The sequence below is a fragment of the Heptranchias perlo genome, chromosome 11 (assembly GCF_035084215.1).
Source record: "Heptranchias perlo isolate sHepPer1 chromosome 11, sHepPer1.hap1, whole genome shotgun sequence".
NCBI classification, from domain to species: Eukaryota; Metazoa; Chordata; class Chondrichthyes; order Hexanchiformes; family Hexanchidae; genus Heptranchias; species Heptranchias perlo.
Genome location: NC_090335.1, coordinates 43,168,901 through 43,184,265, shown reverse-complemented (window position 1 = coordinate 43,184,265; position 15,365 = coordinate 43,168,901). Strand labels below are relative to the sequence as shown.

At 40.1% G+C, this 15,365-nt stretch overlaps 1 protein-coding gene across 1 annotated transcript in view; it reads left to right on the top strand.

Annotated features, from left to right (window-relative positions):
• The window catches only part of med14 (mediator complex subunit 14), an 85,408-nt gene that overhangs the window by 19,401 nt on the left and 50,642 nt on the right, over nt 1-15,365 (top strand). Inside the window, exons 7-14 of the mRNA XM_067992884.1 lie at nt 5,847-5,954; nt 6,901-7,033; nt 10,218-10,368; nt 11,254-11,365; nt 11,888-12,013; nt 13,851-13,929; nt 14,075-14,234; nt 14,695-14,895. Of these exons, the coding sequence (XP_067848985.1) occupies nt 5,847-5,954; nt 6,901-7,033; nt 10,218-10,368; nt 11,254-11,365; nt 11,888-12,013; nt 13,851-13,929; nt 14,075-14,234; nt 14,695-14,895 (1,070 nt within the window). The remainder of the gene's footprint in view (nt 1-5,846; nt 5,955-6,900; nt 7,034-10,217; nt 10,369-11,253; nt 11,366-11,887; nt 12,014-13,850; nt 13,930-14,074; nt 14,235-14,694; nt 14,896-15,365) is intronic.

The window sequence follows — 15,365 nt, the reverse complement described above, 5'->3', positions numbered from 1 at the left end:
TGTGTGACTTGGAGGGGAACATGTAGGTGGTGTTGTTCCCATGCGCCTGCTGCCCTTGTCCTTCTAGGTGGTAGAGGTCGCGGGTTTGGGAGGTGCTGTCGAAGAAGCCTTGGCGAGTTACTGCAGTGCATCCTGTGGATGGTATGTACTGCAGCCACAGTGCCGGTGGTGAAGGGAGTGAATGTTTAGGGTGGTGGATGGGGTGCCAATCAAGCGGGCTGCTTTGTCCTGGATGGTGTCGAGCTTCTTGAGTGTTGTTGGAGCTGCACTCATCCAGGAAAGTGGAGAGTATTCCATCACACTCCTGACTTGTGCCTTGTAGATGGTGGAAAGGAGGTGAGTCACTCGCCACAGAATACCCAGCCTCTGACCTGCTCTTGTAGCCACAGTATTTATGTGGCTGGTCCAGTTAAGTTTCAGGTCAATGGTGACCCCCAGGATGTTGATGGTGGGGGATTCGGCGATGGTAATGCCGTTGAATGTCAAGGGGAGGTGGTTAGACTCTCTCTTGTTGGAGATGGTCATTGCCTGGCACTTGTCTGGCGCGAATGTTACTTGCCACTTATGAGCCCAAGCCTGGATGTTGTCCAGGTCTTGCTGTATGTGGGCCCGGACTGCTTCGTTATCTGAGGGGTTGCGAATGGAACTGAACACTGTGCAATCATCAGCGAACATTCCCATTTCTGACCTTATGATGGAGGGAAGGTCATTGATGAAGCAGCTGAAGATGGAGCAATGTCCTGGGGCTGAGATGATTGACCTCCAACAACCACTACCATTTTCCTTTGTGCTAGGTATGACTCCAGCCACTGGAGAGTTTTCCCCCTGATTCCCATTGACTTCAATTTTACTAGGACTCCTTGGTGCCACACTCGGTCAAATGCTGCCTTGATGTCAAAGACAGTCACTCTCACCTCACCTCTGGAATTCAGCTCTTTTGTCCATGTTTGGACTAAGGCTGTAATGAGGTCTGGAGCCGAGTGGTCCTGGCGGAACCCAAACTGAGCATCGGTGAGCAGGTTATTGGTGAGTAAGTGCCACTTGATTGCACTGTCGACAACACCTTCCATCACTTTGCTGCTGATTGAGAGTAGACTGATGGGGCGGTAATTGGCCGGATTGGATTTGTCCTGCTTTTTGTGGACAGGACATACCTGGGCAATTTTCCACATTATCGGGTAGATGCCAGTGTTGTAGCTGTACTGGAACAGCTTGGCTAGAGGTGCGGCTAGTTCTGGAGCACAAGCCTTCAGCACTACAGCCGGGATGTTGACGGGGCCCATAGCCTTTGCTGTATCCTGTGCACCCAACCGTTTGTTGATATCACGTGGAGTGAATCGAATTGGCTGAAGACTGGCTTCTGTGATGGTGGGGATATCGGGAGGAGGCCAAGATGGATCATCCACTCGGCACTTCTGGCTGAAGATAGTTGCAAACGCTTCAGCCTTGTCTTTTGCACTCACGTGCTGGACTCCGCCATCATTGAGGAAGGGATGTTTACAGAGCCTCCTCCTCCCATTAGTTGTTTAATTGACCACCATCATTCATGACTGGATGTGGCAAGACTGCAGAGCTTTGATCTGATCCGTTGATTGTGGAATCGCTTAGCTCTGTCTATAGCATGTTGCTTCCACTGTTTAACATGCATGCAGTCCTGAGTTGTAGCTTCACCAGGTTGGCACCTCATTTTTAGGTACGCCTGGTTCTGCTCCTGGCATGCTCTTCTACACTGATGACACAAAACTAGGTGGGGTTGTGAGGAGGATGTAAAGAGTCTTCAAGGTGATTTAGACAAGTTGAGTGAGTGGGCAAATACATGGCAGATGAAGTATAACATGGATAAATGTGAAGTTATCCACTTTGGAAGGAAAAACTGGACAAATCAAATTGGGCAGGGCAGCCTTGAGGAAGAGTATATTGAGTGTATTAGGGATGGATTTCTTGAGCAGTATGTAACTGATCCTACAAGGGGGCAAGCAACCTTGGACCTGGTCCTGTGTAATGAGCCAGGATTAATTAATAATGTCCTAGTTAAGGATCCCCTTGGAATGAGTGACCAAAACATGGTTACATTCCATATCCAATTAGAGGGTGAGAAGTTTGGTTCTCAAACAAGCGGACTGAGCTTGAATAAAGGAGACTATGGTGGTATGAGAGTGGAATTGATTAAAGTGGACTGGGAAAATAGATTAAAGGGTAAGACGGTACATGAACAGTGGTGTTCATTTAAGGAGTTATTTTACAACTTTCAAAAAATATTTATTCCACTGAGGAAAAAAGGGTGTAAAAGAAATGACAGCCATCCGTGGCTAAGTAAAGAAATTAAGGATAGTATCCGACTAAAAACAAGGACATATAAGGTAGCCAAACTTAGTGGGAGGATAGAAGATTGGGAAGTCTTCAAAAGACAGCAAAAAGTAACTAAAGGATTGATTAAGAAAGGGAAGATAGATTATGAAAATAAATTAGCAAAAAATATAAAGACAGATAGCAAGAGTTTCTACAGTTATATAAAAAGAAAAAGGGTGGCTAAGGCAAACGTTGGTCCCTTAGAGGATGAGACCGGGAAATTAATGGTGGGAAACATGGAGATGGCAAAAATGCTGAACAAATATTTTGTTTCAGTCTTTACGGTAGAGGACACTAAGAATATCCCAACAGTGGACAAACGGGGGGCTCTAGGGGGGGAGGAGCTAAATACGATTAAAATCACTAAGGAATTGGTACTCAGTAAATTAATGGGACTCAAGGCGGATAAATCCCCTGGACCTGATGGCTTACATCCTAGCGTCTTGAGGGAAGTGGCAGTAGGGATTGTGGATGCTTTGGTAATAATTTTCCAAAATTCTCTGGACTCGGCAAAGGTCCCGGCAGATTGGAAAACTGCTAATGTAACACCCTTATTTAAAAAGGGTAGTAGGAAATTATAGACCAGTTAGCCTAACATCTGTGGTGGGTAAAATTTTGGAGTCTATTATTAAGGAGACATTTGGATAAACATAATTTAATAGGACAAAGTCAGCATGGCTTTACGAAGGGGAAGTCGTGTCTGACAAATTTGCTTGAGTTCTTTGAGGACATAACGTACAGGGTGGATAAAGGGGAACCAGTGGACGTAGTGTATTTAGACTTCCAGAAGGCATTCGACAAGGTGCCACATAAAAGATTATTGCTCAAGATAAAGAATCACTGGATTGGGGATAATATTCTGGCATGGGTGGAGGATTGGTTATCTAACAGGAAACAGAGAGTTGGGATAAATGGTTCATTCTCGGACTGGCAGCCAGTGGTGTTCCGCAGGGGTCGGTGCCGGGTCCTCAACTCTTTACAATCTATATTAACGATTTGGAGGAGGGGACCGAGTGTAACATATCAAAGTTTGCAGATGATACAAAGATGGGAGGGAAAGTAGAGAGTGAGGAGGACATAAAAAACCTACAAGGGGATATAGACAGGCTGGGTGAGTGGGCGGAGATTTGGCAGATGCAATACAATATTGGAAAATGTGAGGTTATGCACTTTGGCAGGAAAAATCAGAGAGCAAGTTATTATCTTAATGGTGAGAAACTGGAAAGTATTGCAGTACAAAGGGATCTGGGGGTCCTAGTGCAAGAAAATCAAAAGGTTAGTATGCAGGTGCAGCAGGTGATCAAGAAGGCCAACGGAATGTTGGCTTTTATTGCTCAGGGGATAGAATATAAAAACAGGGAGGTATTGCTGCAGTTATATAAGGTATTGGTGAGACCGCACCTGGAATACTGCATACAGTTTTGGTCTCCATACTTAAGAAAAGACATACTTGCTCTCGAGGCAGTACAAAGAAGGTTCACTCGGTTAATCCCGGGGATGAGGGGGCGGACATATGAGGAGAGGTTGAGTAGATTGGGACTCTACTCATTGGAGTTCAGAAGAATGAGAGGCGATCTTATTGAAACATGTAAGATTGTGAAGGGGCTTGATCGGGTGGATGCGGTAAGGATGTTCCCAAGGATGGGTGAAACTAGAACGAGGGGGCATAATCTTAGAATAAGGGGCTGCTCTTTCAAAACTGAGATGAGGAGAAACTTCTTCACTCAGAGGGTGGTAGGTCTGTGGAATTTGCTGCCCCAGGAAGCTGTGGAAGCTACATCATTAAATAAATTTAAAACAGATATAGACAGTTTCCTAGAAGTAAAGGGAATTAGGGGTTACGGGGAGCGGGCAGGAAATCGGACATGAAATTAGATTTGAGGTTAGGATCAGATCAGCCATGATCTTATTGAATGGCGGAGCAGGCTCGAGGGGCCGATTGGCCTACTCCTGCTCCTATTTCTTATGTTCTTATTTTCTCAAACAGAAAGTCAGAGTATTATTTAAATGGTGATAGATTGGGAAATGTTGATGTCCAAAGGGACCTGAGTGTCCTTGTACACCAGTTACTGAAAGCGAACATGCAGGTGCAGCAAGCAGTTAGGAAGGCAAATGGTATGTTGGCCTTCATTGCAAGAGGATTTGAGTACAGGAGCAAGGATGTTTTGCTGCAGTTATACAGGGCCTTGGTGAGACCACACCCGGAGTATTGTGTGCAGTTTTGGTCTCCTTACCTAAGAAAGGATATACTTGCCATAGAGGGTTGCAGCGAAGGTTCACCAGACTGATTCCTGGGATGGCAGGACTGTTGTATGAGGAAAGATTGGGTTGACTCGGCCTGTATTCACTCGAGTTTAGAAGAATGAGAGGGGATCCCATTGAAACATATAAAATTCTGACAGGGCTAGACAGACTGGATGCAGGGAGGAAGTTTCCCCTGGCTTGGGGGGGTGGGGGGGGGGTCCAGAACGAGGAGGTCACAGTCTCAGCGTACAGGGTAGGACATTTCGGACTGAGATGAGGAGAAATTTCTTCACTTAGAGGGTGGTGAACCTAAGGAATTCCCTATCACAGAAGGCTGTGGAGGCCAAGTCACTGAATATATTTAAGAAGGAGCTAGATGAATTTCTAGACAGAAAAGGCATCAAGGGGTATGGTGAGGGAGCGGGAATATGGTATTGAGATAGAGGATCAGCCATGGTCATATTGAATGGCAGAGCAGGCTCGAAGGGCCAAATGGCCTACTCCTGCTCCTATTTTCTATGTTTCTAATTTACAGACAAACCACTGCAAATCATTCTTTGTTTAGTGCACACATCTACTGGAAAGCCTACTTGGCTGTACTTCAGAGGCTCACCTTTTGTGCGTTGGATTTTGTCAAACAAACATTAATCCTCATTTTTGTTGTTGGTGTTGGCTTCAATATTATATCCAAAATTACTCTGGTAAACTACTGTTCTGCTTCTCTGCCTGTACCACCATTTATATTTTACAAAATTTATATTCTAATTATTGCCCATTGCATCAACACAATTATTTCATTTTGTTGGAGATTCTCTACCAATTGCAAAATTTTCAAATTGTGATCATTTTAGTTAAATATTAAGCTGACATTGATTGGATGCTTGTTAATCACAATTGTTGGTGATAGTCTGTCTGCTTACTGCAGAAAGAGAGTTGTCATTTGATTTTTGTTCCTGAGTTTAAATCCTTTATTGCTCCTGTGAGATATCACATCTCATAGATTAGCTGAGAACAGACGATACTTCCTGGGATATTTTTGAATATTAGCAGCATTAGGACTTGAACCAAACCCCAGTGATGTGAAACACACATCCGAATTCCATGCCTGTTTCTGAGCTCAAATAATTTGATAGCTTTAGCTTTGATTGTCACTTGGAAAATTTAAGGTTGACCTTTACTGTTGATGCAGATGTCTTCCTAGTAGTTTTTTAAATGTTTCTAAAACTGCATTGGTCTGGGTGTTCTTATTTCAGATGGTCGTGCTCTGGTTCATAGTATGCAGATCAACTTCATCCACCGGCTGGTACAGTCCAGACTCTTTGCTGATGAGAAACCTCTGCAAGACATGTACAACTGTTTACGTATCCAAATTCTGTCCAAAACTCTTTTTAAGGAATAGTATGTTACAGATTTTTTGGGGAGGGGGAATGCGTTAAGTGCTGGTCACTAAATATTGTCACAATTGATATAATATGTATTGTCCAAAGTTGATAATGAAACCTTTTAAACTTGCATTAAGTGACCACTCTTATTACACCACACGTAGTGACACACATCTATTGAATAATAGTGGCCTCAATTGCAAAAAATAGCAACAATCCTGTGTACCAAAAGTAGCACACAGACAAGTTTATACCAATGCAGTTTTTTAAAAAAAAAACACTTTTTGTGTATATTTGCATGACTTTCCTTTCAATTTGTGTTGCCAACTGTCAGCACTTTTGTGGGGTTTTTCAGAGTTACTTGTATTTTGTTTTTTTGTCTGCCTTGAGCTTTTCTGCTTCAATGCTATTGCTCAATTAAGCACAAAAATAGATTAACTTCTAACTTATCCTGCAATGGTAAGTGACCTTTTCAGGTCCCCTACAGCTATAGTTGAATTGATAGAAGTGTGTCCTCTTTTGTGCTTTTTGTTTTAGTTCAAAATTTGCACATTTCATGGTGTCAACGGCACATCTTGTATGCTGTAAAACTTAGAATTCGTTTGACTTCACAGATGATAATTAGAAATTTTGCATTTATAAAGTTCAAATTTAAGATAATATCAGCATGTTAATATCAGCAAATTTGCAGCTGTCATTTCATGGTCTCCCTTGTTTCCCCCCCCCCCCCCCCCCTGCTTTGTAAAAATCTGTGTTCCTTGAGTCAATCATCATTATAAGCAAATGTGTGATTAATATTTGTACAAGATATAACATGACGTCTTTTTTCTTATTACTAAATATAGGACAGTATTGAGATTTTGCATCAAAAAATTGTTTTTAGTGTTAGCTTTTTCTTTTAGCATTCCTTAACCTTTTACCTCAGACTCATTCTGTTTGTCACTGCAATTGGAAGTTTTACACTCACAGGCACAGATGCTAATACGTGAACGTTGGGGCGATCTTGTTCAGGTCGAGCGGTATCAACCTGGAAAGTGCCTGACTTTGGTTGTTTGGAAGTGAGTAAATCATTGTTATGTTAGATGTTGCAACATGAGGCTTCCACGAGACAGTGGGATGAATTACTCTGATGTACAGAGGGAAACATTGTGATAATTAAGCATGAAAAATAATTAAACTTTTTTAAAAAAAACTTATTTAATTTTACAATTTACTATTCTAGTCACATAATTAGATTTGAATAGTTCCACAACCTTAAACAAGAGGATCAATATGAAGTAGTTAATGAGCTATTGTTAAAATCATGTATTTTTGCTTGTCATTTCTTTTGATAAATTAGCAATTTAGCCATTCTAAAAATGTGGTTCTACATAAATTCTTGGAAAAATTGGGTAGCACTGGTTACAGACTGGAATTGAGTGAGGAGTGCATTTCCTCAAACTGAGATGGACTAATAAGTTGACCAAAGCTTCAGTTGCTTTCATTTTTATTTAAAGAAACCTTGTCTTTAGTTGATCAGAACTGTTCTGATTTCACTTTCATATATGGAGCAGCTGATACAATTGGAACTTGTACCTCTCTATATTGCCAAAAAATATTCATTAATCATTAGAATGGCTTGTTGCAGGAATTTCAGTTTCTCCAGTAGAAGTTTAAGAATGACATCAACATCAAGAAATTTCATGTCTTCTGTGCCTGTTCAATATTATTAGTATCACCTCTGAGTCAGAAGGTCATGGGTTCAAGCCCCACTCCAGGGACTTAAGCATATAATCTCGGCCAGAGGTTCCCAATTTTTTTTTTTTGCTGAGCTCCCCTTCAGAGATTCATGCTTCATGCACACCCTCTTTTTTTAAAGAAACAGTGGGAATGAAATTTGTCTTTGACGGTAGAGTGAAACGGGCGATAGTTAATCGGCAGCCTGCCTTAAGCCGTGCACAATGTTCTTTTCCGTTCGTGGGCAACGGAAAAGAAAATTGGGTGCGGTGCAAAACAGGCTGCCGATTTTTTGCTATGTGACCCATTTTGCACTACTGACTTAGGTCAATTTCACCTCTCCATCCCACCGCACCCCCCCACCCTTTTGTATAAAACAAAAGGATTTTATTTTCTCTGCTAACATAACATATTGCTTAAGACTGAAAACAACATAAGAGTATAGTAGCACTCATGTACAACTGAATGAACTTGAAAATAAAATAACACTTGATGACTCACCTTTATCTCAGTGAGTAGGATGAGCCTGTTTGCTAGTGCATAATTTGTGGAATCTCAGTTTAATTTTGGAGAGTTTCAACTGCAAATCAATCTCCATATTCGAACTGCTTCTATACTTGTTTTTGATGTAAATAAGTGATGAAAATCCCACTTCACACACACGCGCTGAGGCAAAGTGGACAAGTATTTCAATGGCTCTTTGGGACAGCTCCGGGAACTCTTGTTGAATTGATCTAGCGGCATGACTTTAAAATTGTCTTTCAAAATAGTCACCAGCGCTGTTGATCAAATTATCTTTTATACTCATGGTAATCTTGGCCTTTGCTACGAAGTCCTCTGTAAACAGATTTCAAACCCAGATGAAAGTCTACAAATGATATGCCACTCTTTCAGGAAAATATTTGCGGGATTTTGTGCAAAGCTGAGACAAATGCTCCAGAATTATATCTTTAACTCCAGGACAACATTTTACGGTCCGTAAGAACAGAAGACTATGCTTGGAACATAGTTGCATTGTCTTGCAGCACCTGCCTACTCCATAGCAAAAAGGGTTTTGACAAAGCTTTGTACTTTATTGTGCATGATGAAAATGCTACCGTTTTTACCTTGCTAAGAAAGGTTAAGTTCATTGAACCTGTCAAATAGCCCAATACAATCTCAAAGCACGTTTCGAGGAAATGATGGTGAAGTGGTGACTCAGTCAATCAAATACATGTGGCACTCCTCCCTGCATTTGCAGGTTCTTGCCAAAAAAACTTTATCACAGGACAGCAATCGAACTTCTTTGATTACCTTCATTTGCCCTTTCAGTTGATAGAGCTTTCGTTTGAAAAAATCTGGTGATTTATCTTTGAGGGAAGGATGTTTGGTCTCCAATCATTTTTAGTTTGCTTGGTTTCATGCTACCCTGAGCAAGAACTTCAGTACAAACAACACATTGCGGCCGACTATTTTTGTCGCAACCAGCAAATGTAAGCCTCAAGTTCAAGTAGGAAGGATCATATTTCCTACTTTTCTTTTGCTTGGCTCGACTTGTTTCTGCCAAGTGATCAACTTTATACTTCAAAAATGCTCCATTCCTTCATAATTGACGAGCACCAAATGTCACACTCACATCAGTTCTGTGGCGTGCTGGAGCTTAGGGTATTCAATTTGAAGTTTCAGATTAATGCAGATATCAATTCAGGCAAGGATCATCTGAACTGGTAGAAAACTAATACTGTCAAAAGACATTGCTTACCCAGTGGGTGCCTGCAGCTACCACCATTGCAGCCTCTCTCCACCTTCCTGTTTTACTATGGTAGACTGACAAGCAAAAGTTTAAATTTTGAAGAAACTGAGAAAATTTAAGGTTAAATTCAAAGAAAAAGTATACACTGAAGCAGCCTCCAATAGGGTGATTTCAGCACAACACAGGATGTTTCTGGTGCATAACAATCACTGTAATTTTTTTCTTTGAAATTATACTTAAATTTGCTCAGTTTCTTTAAAATTTAAAGAAATGCAGACTTTGGATATACCTCCTCTGGCTATTCGAGGTTGCATTGGTGGCTTTCGTTCTCGGCCAGCCTGTCCTCTTCACGCCCACTGGTTTGGGACCCACTCATCTTGGCTGACACTTCAGTGTATTACTGAGGGAGGATTACGCTATTGGCGGTGCTGTCTTTCCAATGAGATGTTCAACCAAGGCCCTGGCTCTACCTCAACCAACACTACCCAAAAATGTTCACTTATCTCATTTGCTGTTTGTGGGAGCTCAGTATGCATGTTTGCCTTCTTAACAACAGTGACTATACTTAAAAATAACTAATTGGCTTTGGGATATCCGGGTTGTTAAAGGCACTAAACAAATGCAATTTTTTTGCTTTATCAAGATCACATTTTGATTGCAGTTTTGTTCCCGAGGTTAGATATCTATCATCTAATTTTTGGATCTGAATGTAATAGCCACTAACTACCTATATAGGGTGATTCATAAGGAAAGTAACAGTTTAATATTATTCACTGTTTTTGTTTTGTTTATAGCCAACAGGTCTTGGGAAGAAAGACCGGCAGTGCTTCTGTTCACAAGGTCAACATAAAGATCGATGAGAGTGACTGCTCAAAACCGTTACAAATATCTCATGATCCACCATTACCAGCTGGTGATTCTAAATTAATAGAACGTGCAATGAAGGTAAAATAATATTCATTTGCATGTCTTAAGAATTCCTGTGATTTCACTACAATCAGCTACAGTTAGAAACAAAATAATATAATTTCACTTGTTAGCCTGGGTCTTCTAGTGCTCCAGTACATACTGTAAACATATCTTTAATTACTTTGTCATACATTATGTATATAATTGAGTATTTTGTACTTTGCACCATGAACTAATGCGGACTTATTCACTATGGTAACAATTGTATCTTTGAAGAAAAGCTGTGTTCAACCACTGGATCAGTTCCATTTAAGCGTGATATATTGTGATATTACTTGCTTTATTATTAATGCAGTGTGTAAAAATTCAATGGGGTTATTTCTTCATGCATTTTACTACACGTTCCTTGTTTTAATGAATCGTGGGGAGGTTATGCTGAAGCGCGGAGAGGCTTTGAATATTTTTGGTATCCAGGGCCCCGAGAATTTTTAATCTGGCTGTGAAATTGATGATGCTTTACCATGCAGTTGTCGCTTATGGATTTGTGATTATTTCCTGATATGGGACCAAATGACCTTCTTGCTGCTAATGAGCCACCTAAGCTGCCCCTGAAAGTGTCTTAGTGGCCAGTTGAAATGCATTGGTAAGGGCTTTGGAGAGGCCTCTTGACTGGGAAATGCTGCTTGATCCAAAAAGATCTAAGGGGGTGGGGAACAATCCAAAAAATAAAAGCAATTTAATAATTGTAACACATTTGAAGGAAAAAAAAAATCAATTTGCAGTTACTTGTGTGATGAACAGTTGCTTTTGGATCATTTGTAGTTATGTTGGCATTAAATAGATCTTGACAAGTGAATTGTTATGCAGGAAGCAGTATTGTGTTAATGCTACTAATGTCAATTAATACTGCCCGTTCCACAGGTTGACCACCTTTCTGTAGAGAAGCTTTTGATAGACAGCGTCCATGCACGTTCGCATCAGAAACTGCAGGAGCTGAAAGCCATTCTCAAGAGCTACAACCCCAATGATAACTGTATGTTGAGCAATGTGATTTTAGAAAAAAAATCTTACTTTATCTATTTATTATTATTTCATCAGCATGACCTTTTTATAGATTTGAACAAAGTGCTCACTTTCTTCATGACTGTTGCTGTTTACAGATCTCTGCTGTGTTCTGTGAATTTATTGCACGTGAGAGGGATGGAATTCGATGAATACTTGCAAAATTGTATAAAAAGTAGTTTTGATAACTGAATTTCAGTCTCCATTATGGCTAGATAGATGGATGAGAATATCCTCTCTGTTATCTGTTCATGATTACAGAATAAAAACATATATAGTATTAGAAGCTTAATAATTTGTGGACAGTTGGCTGAATTACTGGAATAAGCAGAGGGGAAAAAAATCTAGTTACAAAAAGCAAATTCTACTCGAGTGATTTTCTGTGAATATAACTTCTGTAGCTTCTTTATAGTTGCAAATAAATGAACAGGGGAAGAACTAAAATTCTTCCAAATCGTGATTTAATGTTTTTTTTTTCATTTTTCCTTCAAAGCCTTCATAGAGACAGCCCTGCCTACGCTGGTTATTCCTATCTTAGAACCTTGTGGTCGATCTGAGTGTCTTCACATTTTTGTGGATTTGCATTCTGGAATGTTCCAACCTATGTTATATGGAATTGGTAAGTGCACAGATCTGTGAAATACTGTGAACCTGAATATAAAATAAAGTTTAGTGTAAAAATCTGAGGTGTTCTTGTTTGTGAGTGGGATTTAAGCAGCTACACTGAGAAATGTTATTCGTAAGCATTTGATTTTGTGTTATAACCAATACAGATTGCATGTAGAACAGTTCATTTTGTGGGAAACTTTGAAGAAATTAAACCAAATTAACCTAGCTTTCACTTTTTTAAAAATAAGCTTTACATAAGGCAATATTACAGCTATAACAAGCAAAATGAATTTCTGGACGGATCATAGGAAACCTATGCAATAGCAGGAAGGTTTATTCTTCAAATGTCTAATTGAAGCATTTCTCACAAAATAAAATAGACATTTAAATTCTACTGTTTGAAATTTGGGATTGTCTTAAGAAGAATATTTTCTAAATAAGAAAATTCAGATTTAGCATCCACCGTAAGAGTTTATAAGAATTCCCCTATGTTTATTTGTAAATAAAAGTTAATTATTTCAGTGACAAAAAATGTTTAACTGGAGTAAGCCTCGGCAACACTAAATTTTGGACTTGGATGTATCATTTAAAGCAGGATAACCTGGTCAATAATCTTAATATAAAATGTTCTTTCCCTTCACCAATATATGCAATGTGGGAGGGGTGGAGCATAAACATTTCTTATCTGGTAGGAGATGAGCTTCATCTCGCTGTTGATTTTTTAGCCTAATAGAGACTTGGCATTATGGGGTTTCCCTCACATGAGGGAGATGCTGATGTCACCTATGGACATTTTCTAGAGGGGCTTTGCCATCCATACTTGGCTTGGATGTTTTTTTTTTTATTCGTTCATGGGATTTTGGACGTCGCTGGCGAGGCCAGCATTTACTGCCCATCCCTAATTGCCCTCGAGAAGGTGGTGGTGAGCCGCCTTCTTGAACCGCTGCAGTCCGTGTGGTGAAGGTTCTCCCACAGTGCTGTTAGGAAGGGAGTTCCAGGATTTTGACCCAGTGACGATGAAGGAACGGCGATATATTTCCAAGTCGGGATGGTATGTGACTTGGAGGGGAACGTGCAGGTGGTGTTGTCCCCATGCACCTACTGCCCTTGTCCTTCTAGGTGGTAGAGGTCATGGGTTTGGGAGGTGCTGTTGAAGAAGCCTTGGCGAGTTGCTGCAGTGCATCTTGTGGATGGTACACACTGCAGCCACAGTGTGCCGGTGGTGAAGGGATTGAATGTTTAGGGTGGTGGATGGGGTGCCAATCATGCGGGCTGCTTTGTCCTGGATGGTGTCGACTGGGTAACAGTAATGTCATCCTATCTTCTGTGCAGTGTTATAAGCTGCAAATCATGATGTGGAGATGCCGGTGATGGACTGGGGTTGACAATTGTAAACAATTTTACAACACCAAGTTATAGTCCAGCAATTTTATTTTAAATTCACAAGCTTTCGGAGATTTTCTCCTGAGGAAGGAGAAAATCTCCGAAAGCTTGTGAATTTAAAATAAAATTGCTGGACTATAACTTGGTGTTGTAAAATTGTTTACAATAAGCTGCAAAGTAAGATATAAAAGCCACATCTTTATTGCAGGGTTTTTAATGACCCGTGTACCAGTGTGATCTGGAGATTTTGCTGTGAAGATGCCATTGTAGGTACCTGTGACTTCACACCAATAACAGCAGCAATTAAATCAGCAAACTCCACAGCAAGATGACACGTATATTATACATACCCTAAATTTTCTTAATTTTGTATCTGTGTTTTCCTTTGTGTTATCGAATGATGTGTAAATTCATTGTTAGATTATTAGTCTTTTAACGTTGTATTGCCATTTCTCTTAATTTAGACCAGACCACTTTAGACGATATTGAAAAGTCCATCAATGATGAGATGAAGCGAATTATTCCTTGGCTTCAGCAGCTAAAGTAAGTATGAAGGTAGTAAAATGGAGGAAATAAGAACCAACTTACAAAAGAAATGGGAAAGCTACTCCTTCACATTTGTCCTGTGACATCTGAGCAATATTTGTTCAAATGTAGCCTTTATTAAAAAAAAAAGTTTTCCCTCCAGGTTCTGGCTTGGACAACAACGATGCAGACAGTCTATGAAACACCTTCCCACAATCTGCAGTGAGACATTACATCTTTCAAACTTCTCCTCTCATCCAGTTGGAAACCTCTCAAAACACAAACTATTCATCAAGCTAACACGCCTTCCCCAGTATTATATTGTAAGTTGATTTCATTGATAAAGCATCCTTTGGTTACAGCTAAATATTATTTAGGAAATATATTTATAGACCTGGAAATGTTTAGCAGTAAGAGAATTGCTTGTGGTCATCAACTATGTTGTTATTTCTAAAATAATTTGTTAATTGCATGTAAGTCAGTTTCCTTTACCCCTCCCGCCCCTTCCAAGTCATCCTTGGTTACACACCATTCCCAGGCCAAGAGGGCAGGAAGCTGGCCTACTTCCAGGCCTCTACTATTGCTACTCTTAACTGCCTGCTTGGAAGTGTGCAAGAACAGTTGACGAGCGCTTCCCTCTCCCAATCGCATTAGCCTGTTTTGAGTGCCAAGTTCAGTAAGTGTGTGTGTGTGTACTGCTAAAAGTAGTGGGATAAGCACTTTTTTTTCTGCAGTTTTTATTGGACATCAAGTGGTATAACATTTTTTGTTTTGTTCTTTCAGGTTGTGGAAATGTTAAACAGGCCAGGCTTTCCCACAGAACTAGAGTATAAATACCATTTCCTCTCTGTAAGTCAGGGGCTGACTGATCCAGACGATTGTCCCCCCACTGCACTGCTTTTGCAACAGTTCAAACCAAACATTGAGGAACTAGTACTGGATGAAAAAACTGGGAAGCAGGCCAAGGCTGGAGACAAGCACAAGGTTTGGATCTTGTATTTAAAATGGAGGCCATGGCCTTTGACCATAAAAGTTACAAAATGAATTATAGTTGCAATTAATTTTCTGGACACCCTTTTTAAAGAATTTATAGAGTGTAATTGTGATTTCCTATAAGTAATTACATGAGAAAAATACTCTGCTCCTTATTTCATTTTAAATTTTCTGTACTTATGAAAGGATGATACATATGGTGAATAGAATGTAATTCACTTACATTTAAAAGATAAATATTGGAATGACTCAGGTATGTGATATAAGTTGCAAAAAGTTTGCAACACATTATAAAAGCTACACTATAGAATATTATGTGATGTACAGACTTAAGTGGTTATCTGATTTCAACAGATTTCAACTCTTGAAAAGCATGAGAGAAATAAGTTTTAAGCAACTTCGATATTTTACAATGAGTGTACTGGAAACAGAATGGCATCTGTAATATTTTTACCAAGGCA